This window comes from Prionailurus viverrinus, chromosome A1 (genome assembly GCF_022837055.1).
Source record: "Prionailurus viverrinus isolate Anna chromosome A1, UM_Priviv_1.0, whole genome shotgun sequence".
In the NCBI taxonomy this organism is placed as follows: Eukaryota; Metazoa; Chordata; class Mammalia; order Carnivora; family Felidae; genus Prionailurus; species Prionailurus viverrinus.
In genome coordinates, this window is record NC_062561.1 from 113,451,659 (window position 1) to 113,474,071 (window position 22,413).

General features: G+C 43.7%; 1 protein-coding gene across 1 annotated transcript in view; it reads right to left on the reverse strand.

Annotated features, from left to right (window-relative positions):
• TRPC7 (transient receptor potential cation channel subfamily C member 7) overlaps window positions 1-20,001 on the reverse strand; it is a 130,072-nt gene extending 110,071 nt beyond the window's left edge. Inside the window, exon 1 of the mRNA XM_047866772.1 lies at window positions 19,231-20,001. Within this exon, the coding sequence (XP_047722728.1) occupies window positions 19,231-19,983 (753 nt within the window). The 5' untranslated portion in view covers window positions 19,984-20,001. The remainder of the gene's footprint in view (window positions 1-19,230) is intronic.
• Between the last annotated feature and the right edge of the window lie 2,412 nt (window positions 20,002-22,413).

The following is a 22,413-nucleotide window of genomic DNA, read 5'->3' on the forward strand; positions in this document are numbered from 1 at the left end:
AGCGTTCTTTGTATTTTTGACATTTTCATACTTAGCAAATCAATTTTTTTCATTTGTGTATTCCAGCTCAGGGCATGCCACATTATAAGAATTAATAAATGCTGTATAAAATGACCTATACCTATAGTCTGATTTGAGAGTTTTATTTATAGAAGAAACCTGAGGAGCAAGAAAGGGCTAGTGTGTTGCTACCAAGGAATTGACCTAGGAGCAGCGACGGAGGGCATACTGGGCCCTTTAGGTGGTCTTGGAGCCAAAGCTGACTGTTATAGGCTCATTATCTTGTGCACAGACATCTGCAGTGACTTTCTAAAAGTCCCAGAAGACATAGGAAAAAGATGAGTAAGTGATTGCATTTAAATAAGTTCAAATCTAATCAGGAAAATCATATTCTAGTTTTTTTTTTTCTTTAAACTGATTTATCCAATGAATGACTGAATAACTCTCGGAAGTAGGACCTATATCCACTTTGTAAATATGAAAAAAGAAGACCGAGGCTTCGATGTGATTCCATTTATCTGCACAGATGCCACTGTCACCTCTGATGATTCCCAGGTTTTTATCTCCAACCCCAACCTGTATTCTAAGGAGCTGATTTACATGTTCAGCTCCCAGGTGTCATCTCCTCTGGTTTTCTCAGACACTTCAAACTGCATGTCCCAAACTGAACATATGGGTTTTCCATGTAACAACCAAAACTGATCTTCTGCTTTCTCTTTCAGGAAGTAGAATCCCTATCCACTCGGCCTCCTGAGCTAGAAACCCTGGGAACATCTTTGTCTTTGCCAATCCGTTACCAAGATCTATGGATTATGATACAGAGTATCTCTTATGTCTGCCACCCATATTCATCATGATCTTCATTCAAGTCCTTGTAATTTAGCGTCTGGACTTTTGAACTAGCTTCCTGATTAGTCTCTTTACCAATAGTTCTTTCTTCTACCCAAATGCCAGCCCATCATCCCCTTGGCTGAAAAGCTGCAGGATAAAGTCCCGGCATCTTTATTATCCTACTTCAATATACTTCACTAACATTAGCCCCATTTTAGAAGCCTGTTCTCCCCTGGTGACACCTGTCCACCAAGTAGTACACTAAGCCTTCCATGCTCCTGTACACACTCGTTCCTCTGCCTTTATGCTTCTCTTTCTCTCCTCCATTTGCCAAACTCCTACTCACCCTCCAAGAACCACTTCAAAATACCATCTCTTCTGGGAAGCCTTGTCTCACAGTCCATTTGTTGCACTCTGTGTTGTGTGTGTGTTCTCACAGCATTTTGCTCCCGTTCTACTACCTTGTGATTATCCTTTAACTACTCCTGTCTCTCCTGTTGCTTTGAGGACAGAGTCTGGATCTCATCCACATTTTTAGTGCTACTTCTTAGTACAGTGTCTGGCATGCAGAAGGAAGACCCCTCTTTGTGGATAAATCATTCAGCCACTCTCAGTTGTTTACTCATCTGTAAAATGGGAACACCAATCTCTTGTTAAATCTCCACTTCGTTGTTGTTTATGAAAATGCTCTGTAGAAATGAGAAACAGAAAGGGCTAGAGAACTGGGGACTCATTAAGGGGTTATAAGCACCTGGCTTTGTAAATGGGGAAGATGGGCTGCCAAACAGTGAAATGACTGAGCCTGAGCTGTTTATATAAACAGCAGTTTATAGCCCTAGGTCTCCTCACTCAATGACCTTCCCTTCTACCTTTCTGCTCTGGAGCCTTACTGGTCAAGGCCCCATCCTAGCATCGCGCTGAAGGAGCTTCTTTTATGATGCCATATCGCCTGTTGACATTTCCCATGTTCTGGGGAGAATGTTACCACAAGGCTCAAGGTGTTTGGTTCCCCTGAGTAATATCCAAAACTATGACCGTCATGAGAACATACCTCAAATACTTGCTTTAGGTGAAGAAAAGACCCAACTCTATGTTTGAAAGCTGGTTTCCAAATTTGTAACCTTAGAGGAGATTATCACTTAGGGAAATAAACTCTTGCTCCTAATTTTGTCAGCCAAATTAAAACATTTTTCTTCTTCCTCCACATTTCCTGGAGGTCATCTCCGTGTTTGTGTTAAAATATCCATTTTAAGCACATAAAACATCAAGTTTCTGATGTGTTATGGAGGGTTTGGGGTGAATCCTTTGGAGTATAAACTTTTAGCAAAATTAATCATCACCAGAGAAGAGAAATTGTCATCAGATAGATCCTTGGGCTACTGTTTTCACAGACTATGTAGGAGAAACTGGAGGGAGCTGTCAACTCAACAGGCAAAGCCCTGGTCTTCCTCATGCAAAAGGCCAGTTGCTTCATGTTTCTGTTGCCAAGAATGCAAGCATGAGCTCTGAACCCCCAGTTTCAAGCAGCTGTATTATTAGCAAATGTGGAGTGTGTTGTATTTCCAGTATATGTATGTGTGTGTGTGTGTGTATGTGTGTGTATGTGAGAAAGAGAGAGGAAAGCAGTGCTTAACATTTCACTATGGCCCTTATTAATTTTCAAAGCATTTATCCATCAGTAATTAGCAAGCCTGCTCTGGAGCCCAGAAAACCAGGGCATTAGTATTAATTTCACACTGAAGGTAGGAGAGACAAAGTGATCATAATAATATGAAAGATAGTTTTGCCAGCAAGCATTTGGAGAGCCCTTTTCTGTGTGAGAATTGATAGTATTTAGAAAGTTTCTAGCTTCAGTCATCCTCACATTGCTGTAATTTTAGGACCAGGTATACAACTTTCGTTTTCTTAGTTTTCCTGGGTCTTCTGCTGTACTGCTTCTCCTGTGACCAGAGCCAGTACTTACCAGCTCCTCCAGTCCCCTCGGGGTCAGCAAAAGAGTGCAGGTGGTGCCATACCACCCGATCTGTCTCATTGACAACTGATGGAAAAGTGTGTTTGCTCAGGCAATACATGTTTTGGAAGGAAGCCTGTGCTAGGATTTATTTATTGCAGAATCTCCTATCCCTGCACCGTGTTTGGGTACATAACACTTACAGTAGGTGCTGATCACATAATTTATAAATGGGAAAGGAGGAGAGATACTTAGTTTATCAATGCCCAGTGAAATTTCTGAATGATAGAGACTTTTTTTCCTTTTTGTAATCAAATGCAGTTCTGCCAGTTTTCTTGATTGGTATTAGGTGGAAGTCTGCCTTGGATCCAGAAGCCACAGTGGCATTTGCCAGCTTCTTATAATTCATGGACTTGGCATGCAGCAGAATGTGCTACCTCAAAATAGGCAACTTTGGCTTAAAGATTATTTTGAGCTGAAGACAATGAAGAAGAAGCAGATACAAGAAAAGCCCTCCGCCCTTCCCCTATTTGACTAGAAGCAGGACATAAATTTGTAAATGGCTTCCCCTTTCCTCTCTGTAGCAAGAAGGACAGAAGATAATCATAGGAGACAATTCTAGACCCCCATCAGCCCAGAGACAGCGGCCAGAGGAATCTACATAACAAACCTTGCCGAAACTAGCCCTCATCTACCATTAGTCTCTCCGTTAGTCTTCCTGAGATTTAATGCCCCAGAAGCTCAAAGTCCTTTTCCTTTGCCTTGTCACGTCTCTAAAAATGTATTCTTCTTTTGTGGAGGTGCCATCTAAGCCCAGCTCCTACTCGCCCCCCCTGAGTTACTCATCTCTGACTTCTCTCATCTGTTTATGGGGTGCACCTGTCAATAAATTCCTATTTGTTTTTCTCTTGTCAATCTGACTTTTGTCTGTGTCATTTACAGGACTCCAGGGGGGCAGTATCCAAGGGGAGAATCAGCTTAATGGAAAAAGAAAAGAACCATGACTTTTACCACTGTACAACCTAAAAACAAAACACTAAAATCATCCATATCCTGAAAAAAAAAAGCAGCCTTTTAAGAAAATTTAAAATGAGCTGACTGTAACTTCTGGCTGTTTATTTTAAAAACATTATGGCTTAGGGGTGCCTGGGTGGTTCAGTTGGTTGAGTGTCCCACTTTGGCTAAAGTCACGATCTTGTGGCTCAGGTCAGGATCTCCTGGCTCAGGTCACCATCTCACGGTTTGTGAGTTTGAGCCCTGTATCCGGCTCACTGCTGTCAGTGCAGAGCCCGCTTCAGATCCTCCGTCCCCTTCCCTCTCTGACCTTCTCCTGCTTGTGCTCTTTCTTTCTCAAAAATAAACAAACATTGAAAGAAAAGAAACTTATGGTGTAAATCTGTGTATCTGGGGTTTGACGAGCAAAGGGGTAGTCATGTGGACCGGCAGCCACCTTCTTGCTGCTTCATTTGACATTAAGTTTCTCTGGTTGATATTTGCAGATAGGTGTCTTGGAGTCTGCCAAATGGAGTCAAATCTTGGTGACTGACTGGAATGAGGTGAGGAATGTTGCCGTCAGGAAGGTGAGAGCATTTCTTCCTTACACCAAAATGAATTCCCGATGGAATGAATAGTGGAATACACAAAAGTGAAACTGTAGCAACACTGGAGAAAACACGGGTGCATTTTCCTGATGATCTGTGAGTAAGGAGACCTTTGCGAGCATGACGTGAACCTGAGAAATCCCAACCAAAAGAATGACAGAGAGGAGCCTATAGAATTTGAACAACATTGCCATTCAGAAAGAATACCCTCAGAGATCTGAAAAGACAACCAGCTGAAAAAACTTGCAACATGCAGCCTAGAGAAAGGTCTGATTTCTTTCTTTCTTTTCTTTTTTTTTTTTTTTAATTTTTAATGTTTGTTTATTTTTGAGAGAGACAGAGAGCAATGCGGGGAGGGGCAGAGAGAAAGAGGGAGACACAGAATCCGAAGCAGGCTCCAGGCTCTAAGCTGTCAGTACAGAGCCTGACGCAGGGCTCGAACCCACAAACTGCCAGATCGTGACGTGAGCTGAAGTTGGGCACTCAACCGACTGAGCCATCCAGGTGCCCCTGATTTCTTTTTCATACAAATAATTTTATTTGTATGAAACTAAAAATTAAATGAGGAATGAACCAAGAAACCAACAATGAACAGGAACCAACAATTCATGGTAAAAGAAACACAGATGAACAATAAAGAAAATGTTTAATTTTAGTCAAAAAATTCAAAGTAAAAGAGCATTGAGTGGCCATTTCTTACCTGTAAAACCCACAGGAAGTGTGATAATGCTCACTGTGGGCAAGAGAAGTACAAAAGATACTCTCATAGCCCATCGGTGACATGTATAATTTGGTACCGCCCTTTGGGAGACCAGTCGTCGGTCTGAAGCATGATTTTAAATGTCTGTGTTCTTGGACCCGGCAATTCCATGTGAAGGAGTTTAGCTTGCAGTTATGCACACAGAAGTACACAAAGCTGCAAGGATGCTCATTGCAGCATTGTGTACTGAAATAAAAGCTGGAAATAACCTAAAGGACCACCCAGAAGGGAGTGTTAGAGAAATTACACTGTGTCTATTTCTTAGAGCACTTCTATTATAGCTCTTGGGGAGGAAGGGGTAGACTTGTAGATGCCAATATGGAGCGACATCTCTGCAGATTTTATTATTAAGTGAAAAAAAGCAAGCCGGGAACTGAATGTGGAGAATGTCGCAATATATTTAAGGCAAAACTCAAATGAATACATATATATTTACACCTACATATGAATACATGCCTGTGTACGAATAAAATGTTTATGCCCAGATATAAAAGACATTTTTCATAAGGCTGAGTCTGGGAGTCGAGATTGGGGCGAGGGAGAGTGTTAAGGAAGGGGGGGGCTCACTTCTCCTTGTATACTGTTGGGTGCTATCTGAATTACTATTATTATTTTTTACATCATACATTCCTTTGATAAAAACTTGAGAAGTAGATGGGTGATTTCTTCATTTGTCCCTTATTCCTGTATACCTCTCACCATATAGGGAACCTCAAGGGGAAACCAAATTCTGGACTGCTCCATGCTAAGCTGTTGCATCTGACAAGGAACTTTTCAACCAGTTTTGGATGCAGCAGCAGCAGCAGCAGCAAGGCAGGACCAACACACGTTATTCTCATCGTTCGGTGCTGGTCCTCACTGTGGCTTAATTTAGCGGAAACACATTAAGCCTATCTGGGTCATGTTGCCAAAGCCATTTGGAAAACCAATCTGTGATCTTTGTCCTCTTAGTATTGATTTTTAATTCCAGCTCTTGTTGATCATTAGAAAATACAGACAATGGCCTTCTCCTTTCTTCCTAATAGCCCTTCAGGTCACTCATTCACATTTTCTAGGCTTCTCCCATCTCTGTTCTACCACTTAATCCTTTAACCCTAATGTGCAATTTCTAGGGGTCTCTTAAGCGTCTTTCATAGAACTTCAACAAAAATGGTGAAAACTCCACTGGCAGCTGACTGTGAGGCTGCCCTGGTCCTGCCTGGTCCACCCGCTGGCTGGGCTGGGCTGGTTAGTGGATGGATGTGAACTCACAAACCTTCTCACCAAGCCAGTCCTGCAGAGCCATCTGGAGTATCAAGGATTTCAGGATTTGTCTTCTGATTCTGCTCAGGGCTGCCAGCTGGTGGGTGTTTACAAGAAGGAGCCTCTCACAAAACGAGGGTGCCCCATTCTCCCTCATGAATGGACTGTCACAGCCCCTGGGAGCAGTGGGTTCTGTTTTAGAGAAAATGACTGAAGGTGACACTGTGGAAACTGAGTCTTGGTGCAGACATTACCAGGTAGACAGTGAAGGAGAGCAGAATGTGCCACCCCAGAAATGACTTGTAGAAGTTCAGGACATGCCACCCCAAAATATGCCCTTTTGGTATATTGATGATTTTGAGCTGTAGGTTCCTGAAAAACAGCAAATGAGGGGGAGGGTCTCTGCAAGTGCCCCCTTATCTGCCTGAAATAGATCCTCCAAAAGGAACTCAATTGTTATGAATCCCCTCCATGGGAGCCTCATCAACCAGGGAAGGTGGAGTCATCATAGGAGAAGAGGCCCCCCACACCCAGACAGACTCAGTCACAAATTCTCACATCTCCCATCTCTTCTTCTGAGGGCCCATTCATCTTACCTAAAAATCATTTACCCTCTTCTGAGAGGTGCACATCCGCCTCCCCTTTCCTGATCAAGACTGTATTTAATTCTGAATTCTAAGCCACCTCAGAGGGTTACTCATTTTTCCCTGGGTGTTTCCCTTGTATACATCAGATATACTTGCTGCTGAACTTCCATTTTCCTCTTGTTAATATTTCTTTTCCTACAAGGGTCTCAACTGTGCACTCAGAAGGGTGGAGGGAAAATTATTTTCCTCCTCTACACAGGTCTGTCTGTCTCCTTGGCCAGGACTGGATATCCTTCATCATGTGGCCTTTCCTCAGTCCCTGAGGCCCACCCTTCCCTTATACTGGACCACAGAAGTTGTTCCATGGTGGGGACTCAGTGAATTAATTGTCAGAGATTGACTTTTATTGATCAGAATGTCATGAAGATTATTTTAAGTGAAAAAAAATCTGAACAGACCAGCAGCTAGACTTCTTTTACTTTAAAAAAAAAAAAACTTTGTAGCAGCACGTTCCCAAAATGTAACTGCCACAAATCCTGTGGGTCAGGGTGGGGGGTGGGTAACAGCTAAAAAGGAGACTGTCTGCTTGCACCCAGATGAGAACATCACAAACACTCACGCTTTCCATTTTTTTCCCTCAAAAGCTCATGTGTATCCTAAACGTCCTCTTTTTCCTTAGAAACTCTTTCCCCTCACTTTTTTTTTTCTGCTAAGGTGGTATATAAACCCCCATCTTAACTGTTCAAGGAGCCATTTCTTTTCTGCACTTCTATATGTCTATGAATAAACTCTGTCTTTTCTTTTAATCTGCCTTTTCTTAGTTAATTTACAGGCTCCACACAGTACAACCTAAGGAGAAGTTTTACTCCCAACACAGGACACCAAAATTTTCCAGGAACTGTTATTTATCAAGTGTTGACATTACGTGGGGGGCAAGGCCAAAGTTACAATATTCCGTAAGAAAGCCAGGATTCCAAATTGTTTATGGCAAGACTTTGTCACCATCGCACACAACAAATCTATGCACAGAAAACAAAAAAAGGATCTCCATATGTGGTAATAGGTCATAAAGCAAAGTCTTAGTAATGAAACTCTGGAGGAGTGGGTAAAGGAAGAGTTAGACAGGACGCTGGGATGGAACAGAAGGTCCAGAACCTGACACACATGTATGTGGGAATTGATGTGTGCTGGTGGCACACAGTGGGTGGAAAGTTGGGTTCCTGAATAGATGATGAGGGGGAACCAGCTCCCTAGAAGGACAAAGGCAAAAATGCAATGCTCCACACAAAAGCAACCTCCAGTTGGACTGAAGACTTAAAAGTGAATGGTGGATCCGTGAAGGTAATAGAAGAAAAAAGAGATGTAATGTCAGAGAATATCTTTGTGACCTTGCGTGGGGAAAAGTTTTTTTTACTCAGAGTAAACACACAAATTATTTCAAAAATAAGGGTTCCTCTTCAAAACAGGGTGCCATAGACAGATTTAATAGACGAGTGATAGACAGGGAGGAGATATTTGCAGTGTCTGAAATAGACACTGGGCTAGTATTTAGAACAGATGAGGAACTCTGGAAAGAAGATTTAAAAATACTCCAGAAATCCTGTTAAAAAGCGGATGAGGGAACGAGAGGGAGAGGCAGTTCACCGAGAGGAGAAATGCACATGGCTCATCAATTATGTGAAGGAAGGTTCAACCTCATTAACTACTGAAGAGATGCAAATTACAATAACTGCATTTCTCACACCGGCAAACGTGAGAAAGCGGGATAATACCTAGAGCTGGCAGCACGTGGCAGGCCACAGCCCCCAAGGGCAGGCCTTCTGGGGAGCAGTCGGCTGTGCTGAGTGGCGTTAACCCTGGGTATTCCTTCCTGGGTGTGTCATAGGAACACTTAAATAGGACCGCATGCAGCCATGGGGGTGTGTTTTGCAGCATCATTTGTGGTGACAGAGCGGTTTAGGTGTCCATCACTGTGACAATGAGGAAGAGGAAGGCTGCAGATAGTCAGCGGACAGAGGCAGGGCGCTAGCTTGACACGGATAGGCCGTAAAAACCATGGTGTTAAGGGAAACAGAAGACGGGTCATAATTTTGTACTGTAATCCCTTTTATGTAACTAACAATCACCCAACAATATATTTTTCCATACCCCCACTGGAATGTAAGCTCCAGGAGGGCAGAGAAATTAGGGTTTCGATGGTCTCTAAGTGTTCCCAATCTCTAGGACTCTGCACATGGTAGGTGCAAAAGAGATAGTTCTTGAGTGAACAACACATAAATACATATGTATGTTCATAATTAATATAAATACATTCAAGTGGGTGATTTTTGGGGGTGGGGGAGAATGGGAATGAGGATAAAGTGTATGTGAGAAACAAAAAATGATGATAATGTTTTATCATCTGACTCATAGTTCTATTCACGTTTGTTTTTTTTTTGTGCCTGGGTGTCGGGGGAGCACTAGGAGAAAAAATACCAAAATATGAATTATTCTTAGATGGTGGGAATTAACACTGACCTTTTTATTCCCACTGTTTTTCTAGATTTTCTAAAAATCTGTAATCAATGTATTTTATGTTCATCATTCCCAAACCCAACACTTGAAAATGTCTTTGAGAGGGGCAGTGCCCCAATACCAAGGTTCCCCCTTTGCTTCTGCCAGCAACCTCCCACTTCCCTCCAATACAAGACATAACACACTTTTACAGAATTCTAGTATCTCTGTCTCTGCTTTTACCTTGACCAGTAGAAAGCATTAGCAATCTCTCCCTTTTCTTCAAGACTAACCTCCTAGTTTTAGGACTGTGTTTGGCTTCCTAAAATAACTGACCTCTGGCCTTCTATCCTGCCCTGTTCTGAGGGTTTGTTTTGGTTCCTTTCTCACTCTTCCCCAGTTTATCCCAACTTGGTAGTCTACCCCACTATATTGGGTTGAATAGCATCTCCCCCAAATTAACATCCTCCCTGAAACTTCAGAATGGGACCTTATTTGGAGATAAGGTGTTGCAGGTGTAATTAGATAAGATGAAGTCCTACTGGAGTACAGTGGGCCCTTAATCCCAAATGACTGGTCCGTATAAGCCTGTTCTCATAAGAACAGGATAAAAGACAGAAACAAATAGAAGATCACTATGTGACAACAGAGCAGAGATTCAAGTGATTTGTCAACAAGACAAGGATCTCCAAGGAAACAAGAAAGAGGCAAGGAAGGATCTTACCCTAGATTCTTCAGAGTAAACATGGCCCTGGTAACAACTTGATTTTCGACTTCTGGCCTCTAGCATTGTGAGGGAATCACTTCTGTGTTTTATTTTTTTTTTTAATTTTTTTAAAAGTTTATTTATTTTTGAGACAGAGAGCATGAACAGGGGAGGGGCAGAGAGAGAGGGAGACACAGAATCTGAAACAGGTTCCAGGCTCTGAGCTGTCAGCACAGAGCCTGACGCGGGGCTTGAACTCATGGACCGTGAGATCATGACCTGAACCGAAGTTGGACGCTTAACCGACTGAGCCACCCAGGCTCCCCATCACTACTGTGTTTTAAGTGCTCACATTCATGGTACTTTGTCACAGCAGTGCTAAGCCTAATATATCCCCCTATACTCAACTGGGTGTTCATAGGGAGGATTTTCAGTGCCAAGAAAAGCCTTGCCTGCCCCTAATATCCTCCTTCTCTGGTTTTCTCAGCATCCAAAAACTTGGAGGAAGAAGAGAGAGAGAGATCTACTTTCTACTTTTATTTATGCTAATACTAGTTCCAGCTGAAAAAACTGTAAGATAAGATTTAGCTATTTTCCTCTAATGAAATGTTTATGTGGTCATTGCAGCCAACAGAAAAAGATATCTTCAGAATCTGGAAGATGCACTGGAAAGATTAAAATCCAGTACAATTCTCTTTTTTTTTCTTAAAAAAATTTTTTTTAATGTTTATTTATTTTTGAGACATAGAGAGCATGGGTGGGGAGGGACAGAGAGAGAGGGAGACACAGAATCTGAAGGAGGCTCCAGGCTCTGAGCTGTTAGCTCAGAGCCTGATGCGGGGCTCACACTCACAGACCGTGAGATCATGACCTGAGCCGAAGTCAGATGCTTAACTAACTGAACAACCCAGGCGCCCCTCAGTAGAATTCTTTTTCTTCTGGGGATATCACTTCTGAACGCACTTTCCAATACCTCTGCTCTAGCAATGAGCAGTTTGGCCTGGGCCACACCCTTCTCTACCTCCAGATACACGGATAGAAAATGGGAATCCTTATTGCTCTCCTGCCCTGCTGCTACTCCATGGGACTTCTGTCTTGGAGGAGAAGATGAGGAGCCTGCACTTCTCTGCCTCCTCTCTCTGTGTCTCTGCACTGTGAGAGCTCCTTGCTGGGAATCACGGAGAGTCCCCAGGGACAGAAGAAGCAGGGTCCCTGCACCTCACGGACAAACAAGCTGTCCTGGACACAGCCAGGAGATGGTCACCTTTTCTGACTGTGCCATTGCTCCAACTGTGCTGAGTCCCCCGGCAGATTGAGATGTGTTCGTTCTTTTTTTTTTTTTTAATATTTTTATTTATTTCTGAGAGAGACAGAGCACGAGTGGGGGAGGGGCATAGAGAGAGGGAGACAGAGAATCCAAAGCAGGTTCCAGGCTCTGAGCTGTCAGCACAGAGCCCAATGCGGGGCTTGAACTTGTGAACTGCAAGATCGTGACCTGAGCTGAAGTCCGATGTTTAACTGAGTGAACCATCCAGCTGCCCTGAGATGTGTTGGTTCTTTTGCTCTCATGTGCCATTCACCCCCTTTCTGGGAGGCCCCCCTTTCCAACAGCACTTGTCCAACTCCTCCAAGCCTTGTCCCCTCCAGTCCATTTTCTACAGCAGGCACAGTGGGTGTTTCCAAAGTGCACATATGAGTCACTCACTCATTTCCTGAAACCTTTTGGTGGCTCTTCATTTACCCGAAAATGAAGCCCAACTTATTAGGTGGTAAGGCCATGGGTGAGGTGGTGTTCTTCAGTGCCTCTGTCACCTGCCAACTCTCCCTTTTCCTCCCTATAATGTGGAGCGACTTAACAGTTCTCTACATAGGGCCTCTTTCCCCTATCTGTACCGAACTATTTCATGTGCAGTTTTTATGCCTAGCGCCATCTTTCCCATTCCCTGCTGGCGTGTAGGTCTCCCATAGCCTCAGGTTCCATTTAAACATGTCTCCTTAGAGAAATCTTTAAACACACATGGTCAGCTGTCCCACTAAGTCAAGTTTTAAAACCTCCCTTTAAAAAAATAAAATAAAACCTCCCTTTTACTGCTTAGCACTCAGCACGATTTGTAAAGCCCCGTTTATCTGTATGATTGTATGAAGAATGCCTATCCCCTCCCCTGGATTATCAGGTCCTGAGAGCAGGAACTGTGTTTATCTTATTCATCATCATCCCAGCACCCAGCCTAGAGCCTGGTTCATACTACAGGCTTAATAAATGTGTGTTGCAGGAATGCTGGATTTTCAGATACCTCTGTAACGAGGTCCACCCAGTCGCGATATTCTCTGGGCCTACAGACCATACTCGCATCCTGTCCTCCTGACATGTTTTCCACACTTAATCCATGAAACTGCTCCTAGTAAAATACATGCCTGCGTGTTGATGGGGTGTGCAGCATACTTGATTAATGATGTCCTATGATGATTAATTTATATAGCATTATAACTTTTTTTCAGAGAAAAATCCTTCATTTCTATTTGATTTAATTTGTGCTGCTACTCATCGACTAATATTCTCTAGAACTGTCTCCATTTTGTCCATATCTCTGATACTTTACGCTGATAGTTGCACTTGCAGAGGAAATGATATTTTCCCCATTTTTTTTTGTATGTGTAGTGATGAATCTTTTCTACGGAGATATTTTTCAAAAAATAATCTCTGTCTGTATTTGGCAGGAGCTCTGCCTACCCATTTCCTTCCTCCCCCTCCCCTGCTGCTCTATCTTTCCTGCCCATGCCATTTCTTTCCACAGCAATATTTTAGCAGCGCTTGAGGCTTATGCACTTTCAGTGGTCTGCATTTTTCCAACTGGAAATATTCTCTTGGCCTGTTTTTAACCAGGGAGTTCACAGGTAGTAGTTTTTCTCATTCCAGAAAGATCTTCAGGGGTTGGGGGAAGGAAGCTTAGCAGAGATCAGGAAGACCCTCTGAATAGATGAGGTGCTGAGACTTAAGTTACGTTTATTGGGAGCAAAGTTGTGCCGGGAATCCAGTGGGCTCATCTCCACTGAGCTCTGGGTGGTAGGAATTATGTATGTATTCTGGGTCGGTTGGGTTCCCTGCAGAGTTTTATATTGTTCATCTAATTTAATCCTCATCGGCACCCTGGGAGGCCATTGTCATTAATTCACTCACCACTCATTTATTTATTTACAGAGATTAGGGTAAGAGCCAGTGTTTGGGTGGGGGAAAACAGGCATTCCATTTCAGACATGTTACAGCTCTAATACCCCAGTTTTCAAAGTAAGAAAAGGAATTTGTAATAGAGGCCTAAGATTGCACAGTTACCAGGAGATGGCACTGGGATTAGAAGCTGGGTCAGTCTGATTAGACAGCCAAGTTCTTGGATCTCCATTCCACAGGCTTGAGGAAATGAAGCATGGCTGCACTGGGTGCTCAGCAGAGCCTGTTCCCTGCTCTTGTCCTCATCAAGCAAAGTGGCCTCCTTAACCCGCCTGAATTTTTGTCACCCAACGTACACTATCCCTATAATTTAGAGGCTGATACTCTTGGCATAAACCCTAGGAGAGGACAATCACATAACTTCAGGCAATCGCTGTGACCCAATGAAAAATTGTCATGAAAGGATACATTAATTAGCTCACTTCCTATGATGACTCATTAACAAATGCCCTGGTGAAAGTGTTCCTCCAAATGCTTAGGTAGGAAAATAGAAAAAGAGCTAGTGTGGGCAGAAGTCATGTCTGTCCCTTCTCCTGAGATCAGCCAGTCCCCTGGATCTTGCTCTCAGACATGGAAGCTGATGATTCTGGCCCCAGTGTGGACCTGTGGACTGGCATGTATGCCCTATTCTCACCATACCTGCATATGCTCAGGTGGGGGGATGGTCCCATGACAGTTCATCGTGTGACATTTGTGATCCTTTTCTTCTTACATTCTCTATCACCAGATGCTCAAGCAGAGGGCTTGGGTGACACAGGCTGATCCCTGAGGGTACTGGGGATTTATATATAAGTGAGTGCTTTAAGGAGTTTTCTGCCAGATTCTCTTTAAAAAAAAAAAAAACCACAAAAAACAAAAAACCAACAACTTGCTTTTAAGATGTGCAGCCTTGACGGCTTAAAAAATATTTTCCTGAAGGAAAAGGAAACAATTTTCAAGTCATTTGCTGCATGTTAAATAGGCATTTGTTTATACTACCAGCCTGGCTTTCAAACTTCAAGGAAATCTATTTTCCCAGAGTGTTGGCCTATAAAATTTAAAAATCCTAAAAATATTCAAAGCATGACAAACAGGTGCAAAATGCAGATTCCACTGGATGCTGGGGCAACCCACGTATTCAACTTTTCAGTACTGCCTCAGGCCCTGGGTGGGCCTTCACTCAAGCTTTCTGGCTTCTTGGCTCCCTGGCTCCATATGGCCTGAATTCAGATGTACTTTGAACTCTCCCTACCACAATAAAAAGACACTACTCCTCCTCTCCCCTCCTCTTTTCTCTTCCATTTTGATAAGTTTGCAAGCAGATTACAAACTGTCATCTCAACACCTTTACCTTACACAATGGGACCTCACTACAGATCATAGCAGGTGGCAAATTGGTCTGATTTATCATTATTTGCATTTTTAATTTGTGGTATTTTAGGCCCAGAGAGTTTTTTTATGGGTCTTAAAATGGCAACACAAACATCGATACATAATTCATCATCTACTTTTCATAATACCTGTGGTTAACAACCCATTGACATCAACACTTGAAGCAAGATGAAGCTACAAGCTTTAGCTGTCTTGCCCCCCCTACTTTTCTCATCTCTGGTCTATAAGAATAAATTGCTGATGGAAGCACAATCAGCAGCCTCCATACTGATGTGTCAACATGAAAAGCCTGCTTAGTTGTAGCTTTGTTATTATTCAGAATGACCAAGTCTTAAGTAATGAAGGTAAAGTGTTTGGGCCTCCACAGTCCCTTGACTTGGGAACATGGGGTACTTTTAAATTTAAGCAAAAGGTCAAAGAGCAGGAGGGATACCCCAATCCTCACCCTGTTTTCTCTTTCCTTCCAAATCCCTAAATCTCTTTCCACAGTTTTCCCCACCCCTTCCTGCTCCCACTGGGCACTGCTGTTGGCATAACTCTGGGATGGAAGAGAGATTAGCACCTCTAATCCTTTTGAAACATCAGCTTTATAGATAAGCCATATGCATATACAGGATGCCCTGGAATTTGGGAAGATACCAGTGAAATAAAGAGGATCTTCAGCAGATTTACCAGAAGGATGATCAGTGAATATAGCCAAACAGACTAATTCAAGAGAAATGTGAAGACCTTGTTGTGTTCTTGGTGGCAGAGACTGTAACTCAATGGGGATAGAGAAATTCCTAATTTTTTCCATGCTATTCCAGGTGCCTCTACATAGAGCCTGTTCCATCAGGATAAAACATCGCACGCCAGTCTTCCCATGCCAGTCTTCCCTTTCCTTGTCTCCTACTATATAGATAAACCAGTTAATCAGAATGTCATTGGTGCCCTCCAGGAGTTTAGTGGTTCCTGGCACCATATAATGCAGCATATGATTAGTCTTATGTTATTTAATGTGTGTTGGTTTGATCCGCTTACCCACCCTGTACCCTTCTGTAGAGCTTTCCCATTTACTGTGTCTATCAAATTGCTCTATTAGATTCATACATGTAGGAAGAGTTTAAATCACAGATAAAAGTAATCACATGCTTCATCAGTTGAAATGATTATCCTTTGAGGATTTCCTTCATTCCCTTCATCAAGTATTTCTGGAATGCTTACGAGATTACTGAGCACCATACATGGCATTAGGAAGGTCTCATTGAATTTTCGCATCTTTTTAGACCCCAGAAGATTAGAGATGCATGAGAAAAATCTTTGAGGAGATATGTAATTTCCACAACAAAAATAATGGTTTGCTAGCAGGCATCTGACTCTAGCCACAATTTACTGGAGACCTTGACATTGGCTGTACTTCTTGCTAATGACTAGACTCTATTCTGGTGATAAATTACAATGACTTCAAAAATAATAGACTGGGCAACTGATTGAGGTATCCATGCATGAGTCTGGTCAGGAGGAGCCATTCCCAGAATGAGTGTCTTAGAGGATCTGGAGGATGACATATGACACCTCCTGTCGGAACCCGGTATCTTTTTGTTCAGCTGATGATACTGGGTCATCAGCATAACACGTGGCTACAGTCAGCTGTGTGTCGTCCCTTTAAAGTAGGACAGACTCCTAAAGAGTGTATTTTAGAACCACACTTGCTCTTTATTCTTTTATTACAAATTGACTTGTCTTTTGCTAAGCTGCTCTCTTCTCTGAGAAGATTTATAATGTCAGGAATGCACATACAAGGATAGTTGAATAAGTAATAAAGTTCTAAAGGAACGCTTATGTTAATTTATAATGCGCCATTTGTCGACAATGTGAAAGACATTATTTCAAACAAAGGTAACTAGAGGGATGTTAATAGCCAGAAAATGTATTTATGCTAACTCTTATTCTGAGTAAGTCACTGCATTGTGGAATGGATTTGTCATCATGTTAGTAGTGTTCTTAATTGTCTCTAATTTTCCTAATTTACTTTTTAAATCAAAATATCATGCTTTCCACAAACTTCCACTTTTAGATATTATATATACTAAAATATGCTAGACTTTTAGTCTTTGTAAAGGAAACAAATGGCTCGGATGGAATTCCAAATGTTAGTCTAGCATCGTCTTATTTAGTAAGGCTGGCATGTTCCCAAATTCCAGAGAAGTAGAGGATTGTGCAATTAGCCACATAACCTGATCCAAAATTTTTTCCTTGAATTGTTTTTTTTTTCTTGGCCAGAAATATCTAAATTAATTGGGTTGGCCATTTCTTTTGCAAGGCCTGTGAAGATTCACTCTAGCTGAGGGAATAAGCTGAGGGAATAAGCAAAATCCCACCAAGCTTCCTTGGGATATCATTGGTCTTATTACTGGTGGGTGGAGTTTATGGTACAGAAACAAGGAAAGAACAGGCAAGACCTACGTTCTTGGGAGCTTCTTTGGGTAATTTCTCCATCTCCATCCACCAATTTTTTTAGCTGAGGCTATGGACAATGCAGGAATCGGGAAGTTGCTCTGCTTCAGTAGATCAGTCCAAGATAGGGGGAACAGATGGGGTAAAATTAATTATAGGACTCTTCATCTATTCACAGTCTGTGGTACCCTGCAGCTTTTTGTGAGCCTGGCTCTTCTGTCTGTGGCTGTGGGTGATCTATTCCTTCAGAGAGGCCTCTGTGGTCTCACGCATACACAACTAAATTGTCCCTATCTTTAGTCCCAGGGCCTCACACTCCAGGTCCTCTAATTCATCTACCAGTGAACTAAATTTCCAGAACTTAGCTTCATCATTTTAGCCCCCTTATTGCAAGTTTCAGTGGCTCTCCCATGTCCTACAGGATAGCATCTGACACACAGAACCCTCTGAGATCTGCCCCCAGCTCATCTCTTCAGCACGCCTCCTGTGTGCCCCTCCAGGAAGTCTTTATTCTGGTCACATGCAGCTTCTCAGAAGCCCCATGACTGTTCTGGGCCATTCTGGATATCACCTTCACTTGCCTCCTCCAAATTTCCACCTCTCTCTTCCCACTGATCTAATTCCTCCTGCTCTGCAAGGCCCAGCCCCATTCTGTTGCCTCCTTTGAGATCTCCCTGAACACTGTGTGGTCCATGGGGCTTCCCTTGCTGTGAATTGGTACCCATCCTCGGCCACCTATTTGTGTCCCTCCAGGGACAGCTCTTACAGCGACACCTTATTTGGACAATGCACTTTTCTCCTGCAGGTTAACCTCTTTTCCCAGCTCCATGGTCAGCCATGCATGTGACACCTTTTTGTATGTTCCATGGCATCATAGGCTCTGATAAGATGGCTCAGGATGAGAAATTATGAACCTAGTTGTAGCTCCTACCCTTCCAGGCATACCTTCTGCAGCCAAGAATTTCTTCATCATTCAAAGACAAATGAACCCTGAGAATCCCAATGCATGAACAATTCCCAGAAAGGCTAAGAGCTAGCTCTGGAATGCCTAGATGAGAACAGCGGCTTTGCTACTTACTAGCTGTATGATATCTCTCTACCTGTGTACCCTCACATAAAATGGGGATTATAATGGTATCCAAATTAATGGTTGTTGAGGGGACTAAACAGCATCATATAGGTAAGGCAGTTAATGCTTGGCACACAATAAGTGCCCACGAAATATTCTAAGTATTATTAAATAGTGTCCAAAGATTTAGGTCCCAGTCTTCTCTTTAACAGAGAGTGTCAGTTGACAATTACCGCACAGGATCCCTCCACCACTCAACAGTGGACTTTGGAGATGGGTCTCCCCTGGGCTAGCCTGGTAGTCTAGGTGTTCTCAGGAGGTGGGGGGGGGGTGCATCGATAGAGTTTTGCCCTGGGCCTGTCTACTGAGGTGACAAGTCCAATATTACAGAGATGGTTTTATTTTCATTTCCATGCACCTTTTCCTGAGCCCCTTGACAGAACAATAGTAATAGCTTGCTACAGTGAGAACGGCTGCAGGCAAGCCTTTCTAGCACTGGCTGTGAGACCAAACACAGATCAATGCAGTCCAGGATGGACAAGACAAAACCTTTCAGGTGACACAATCAAGAAGTCCAAGACCTGGACTAGGAAACATGCAAGGTGTCCTAGACACTCCAGAGCTCCCTGGGGGCAGAGCTGAATGAAGCATTTACAGGGCATTTACAGGACGACCGCAGTATCCTCCTGCCTGTGTGCTGCTTGTCTTGTATAGACTTGGGCTTACGTCAACCTCTATTTTACATGTATATGGTTTCAAATATCCCACCTAAGGGGCTGCTTTTCCTTCAGGCCTGCATCTGACCAGGTCGAGGAGGTCCCCTTCCACCCCGGGCGCCACCCAGACCCCAGGGCCCTCACCCTGCGGGAGACCGGAAGACAACTCATTTGACTACTGGACACACCTGGAAGAGCCCTCTGGGCAATCTGTCTGTAGAGTGGTGAGTGGGAGAGTTACCTTGAATTCAGTCTCAATGTTGGCTAGCCTGGCCAGTTCGTTGCTCAGCTCCAGCGCGGTGAGCACGGGGTCTTCGCTGGACAGAGACAGGTAAGCAGCGCTCGCCAGCCCCTTGTAGGCGTTCATGCGGGAGCGCGAGTGGCTGAAGGAGTCCTTCCGCTGCTTCTCGGTGCACTCGTTGCACTTGCAGAAGTAGTCGTGCGGCCGCTCGATGCGGGCGCCCTTGAGCAGGAGGATGTGCACGATCTCATACTCCTGGCAGTGCGCTGCTAGGATGATGGGCGTGATGTCGTGCGAGAAGCGCGTGCCGTCCTCGTCATAGGCGTAGAAGTCGTCGTCGCGCAGCTCCTGCTCCAGGGGGCTGAGCGTCAGGCGCTGGCCCTGCGCGAAGGCCGGGTGGTTGAGGATGGCCTCCACGATGCGCACATAGCCCTTGCTGATGGCGAGCAGCAGCGCGTCCCCCACCCGCGCCAGGTTCTCCTTCTTGAGCAGCAACTCCGTGACCTCCAGGTGCTCGTTGCCCACGGCCAGCTGCAGCGCGTTTTGCCCCATGTAGTCCACGCAGTTGAAGTTGAGGGTCTTGGACTCCTCCAGCATTTTCCTGACCACGGGGATGTTGCCATACTCGGCTGAGTCCAGGAAGCGCTCCTCCTCGGGCGTCAGGCTGGTGCCCTTCTCGTTGAACATGTAGGCGGGACCCCGGATGGCCTGGCGGCGGCCCTTCTCCCTCAGTGTTGTGTGCCGGCGCTGCATGTTTTTGAAGGTGCTGCTCCCCAGCCTGTGGGGGAACAAGGCAGAGACGCTTGGTTACTCTCCCAGGGCCCTGCGGGGTCCCCAGGGGCAGAACAAACAAAAATTGTTGAGATAAAAAAGAATCTCATGATCGGGATTTTACGACAAATCATTTTCCTCTTACTGAGATTAAGACAGATTGGCTAACCTAACTATTCCTATTCATAGAGAGGAATATTGATGTAGTTATCCAGCGTCTGTGACCCTTGGATGGAGGAATGATGGAAAACTGAAATGTGGGTTTAGGTTGGTGTGTAATGAGAGCTAGAGGGGGAGGGTGTGGGGTAGTGATGTGGTTGAAACAGGCCAAAGACTGTGGATTTTATTTCCATTTGTGCAAAGTTTAGTACCGCACCTAACGTCTCTGGGCTTTAGTATATTGCTTCTCTGTGATTTCACCTATACAATGTGGGTAGCTTTTTGTGTGCCATAAGGTCCATAGGAGGATTAAATGAGGTAACATGTATTAGAAAATAGTCAGTGTTGGTTTTATTCTGTACCCTCCTTCCTGTTGCCTTGCCCAGTTCACCAAGCCGTCTGCTGTAGAGATGGCCACTTTGGGTACTGCTGCCTTGATTTCAGGTGCATTTCCCCATTGAGCTCCCTCACTGTGACAAAACCATGCAAGCATGGCCACACGCCTCTGTTTTCTGCATTCAGTGTATGCCTACACCATATGGAGTCTGTGTTTTCTTTCTGATACCGGTGCAGCCTAAGCAGATACTAAAGGACAAGATGTGATAGGGAGCAGGCCTAGACTCATTGTCACTTACTGGTGGCTTCTGAAGTGGCTCCCCTGAGGAAATTCAGCTGTAGCTTCTTAAGATCAAACCTGGATTTTTGTATGGATGGAAGAACAGGTCGGCTTAGATGGTGGGTTTATTCCTAATTTGCTCTTTGCTATTGTGGCATAGTGTAGAGGTTAATGCTAATACTACTAGTAATAACAGCTAACATTTATTAAGCACCTATTACATGCTACTAAATATACTAAGAAGTTAATAACCTCACATATATTACTTGTATAATTCTTGCATTTATCCCATGAGGTAGATGCTATGACTGTCCTCATTTCAGGTGATGATGCTGACACAAGTAGGGCTGAGAGACAGGCTTGGAAGTCAGAGGACCTAGAGTAGGAGTCTTGGCTTCACCTTTGGCCAACCTTGTGACTTTGTGCAAATTACCCGATCTTTAATTCCCCAGGGTTTCAAAAAAGGGCAGATAGCTATAGGGTAATTTGAGCTTGAGTCAGATATGCCGGCTTCAGCTAGCATTGAGACTTTGAGTGGATCCCTGGCTCAAGATACTTTAACTGTCACGCAGGATTTGGGCCAGATGTTCCCTAACTCTCTATGAACGTGAGCATCTGATTCTCCAATTGGCCCTCTTCTTATTTTCTATTCTTTTTTTTTTTCTAGTCTACCCCTCACTCACATTATTCAAGTGATAGTAGAACGGCATACATTTCAATAAGATGGTATCTATTCTAAAGAGTAAGTGCTTGGGGATTTATTTTGAACCATTTTCCACGTTTCCCTGGGTCTGTTTGTTAGGGGTCATGTTTCCATGCATTAAGAATATTCAGTATTTAATTTAAGCCATTTGTAAAAAATAAAAGTTCCAGAGGAAGGCCTTTAAATTAAATCTTGTGTTTTGAGATTAAAAAAAAAAATGTTCCATTCAGTGTGGGGAAATAGGTTCTACTTACATAAATGTGTTAGAAAAAGGCTTAGGGCGGAAAGCTGCCACCACGGGGCAAAAGCACCCAGGTTAGGTAACGAGATAAAGTAATGGGACCACGGGTAACTTGTTGTTATCACCTGTAGGACATCGTTTCCATCTGACTCCAATATATACTTCTGTCACAAACTCCCCTCGCTCCCAGATCCTTTGCTTCTTACACACACAAGTTAATGATTACTATCTGATTGCTTTCTCCACGTTCACGTGTTTAAGATCTTGTTTTCTTCACATTCACCACGTGGGTAAATACCTTGTGGTCTCAAAAACCGTGGAGATGAAACTCCCCGTTCAGGGCTCTTGGGTTCTCCCAGACATTAGCCTCTCTCATATTCAATTTGGCACACGCTCTTTTGCTGGACAAGAGAGAACTCCAGACTCATAGTCTGCGACAGACAACTCAGTCTTGTGATTTTTATTTTTTTAAAAATTTTTTTTCCAACATTTTTATTTATTTTTGGGACAGAGAGAGACAGAGCATGAACGGGGGAGGGGCAGAGAGAGAGGGAGACACAGAATCGGAAACAGGCTCCAGGCTCCGAGCCATCAGCGCAGAGCCTGACGCGGGGCTCGAACTCACGGACCTCGAGATCGTGACCTGGCTGAAGTCGGACGCTTAACCGACTGCGCCACCCAGGCTCCCCTTGT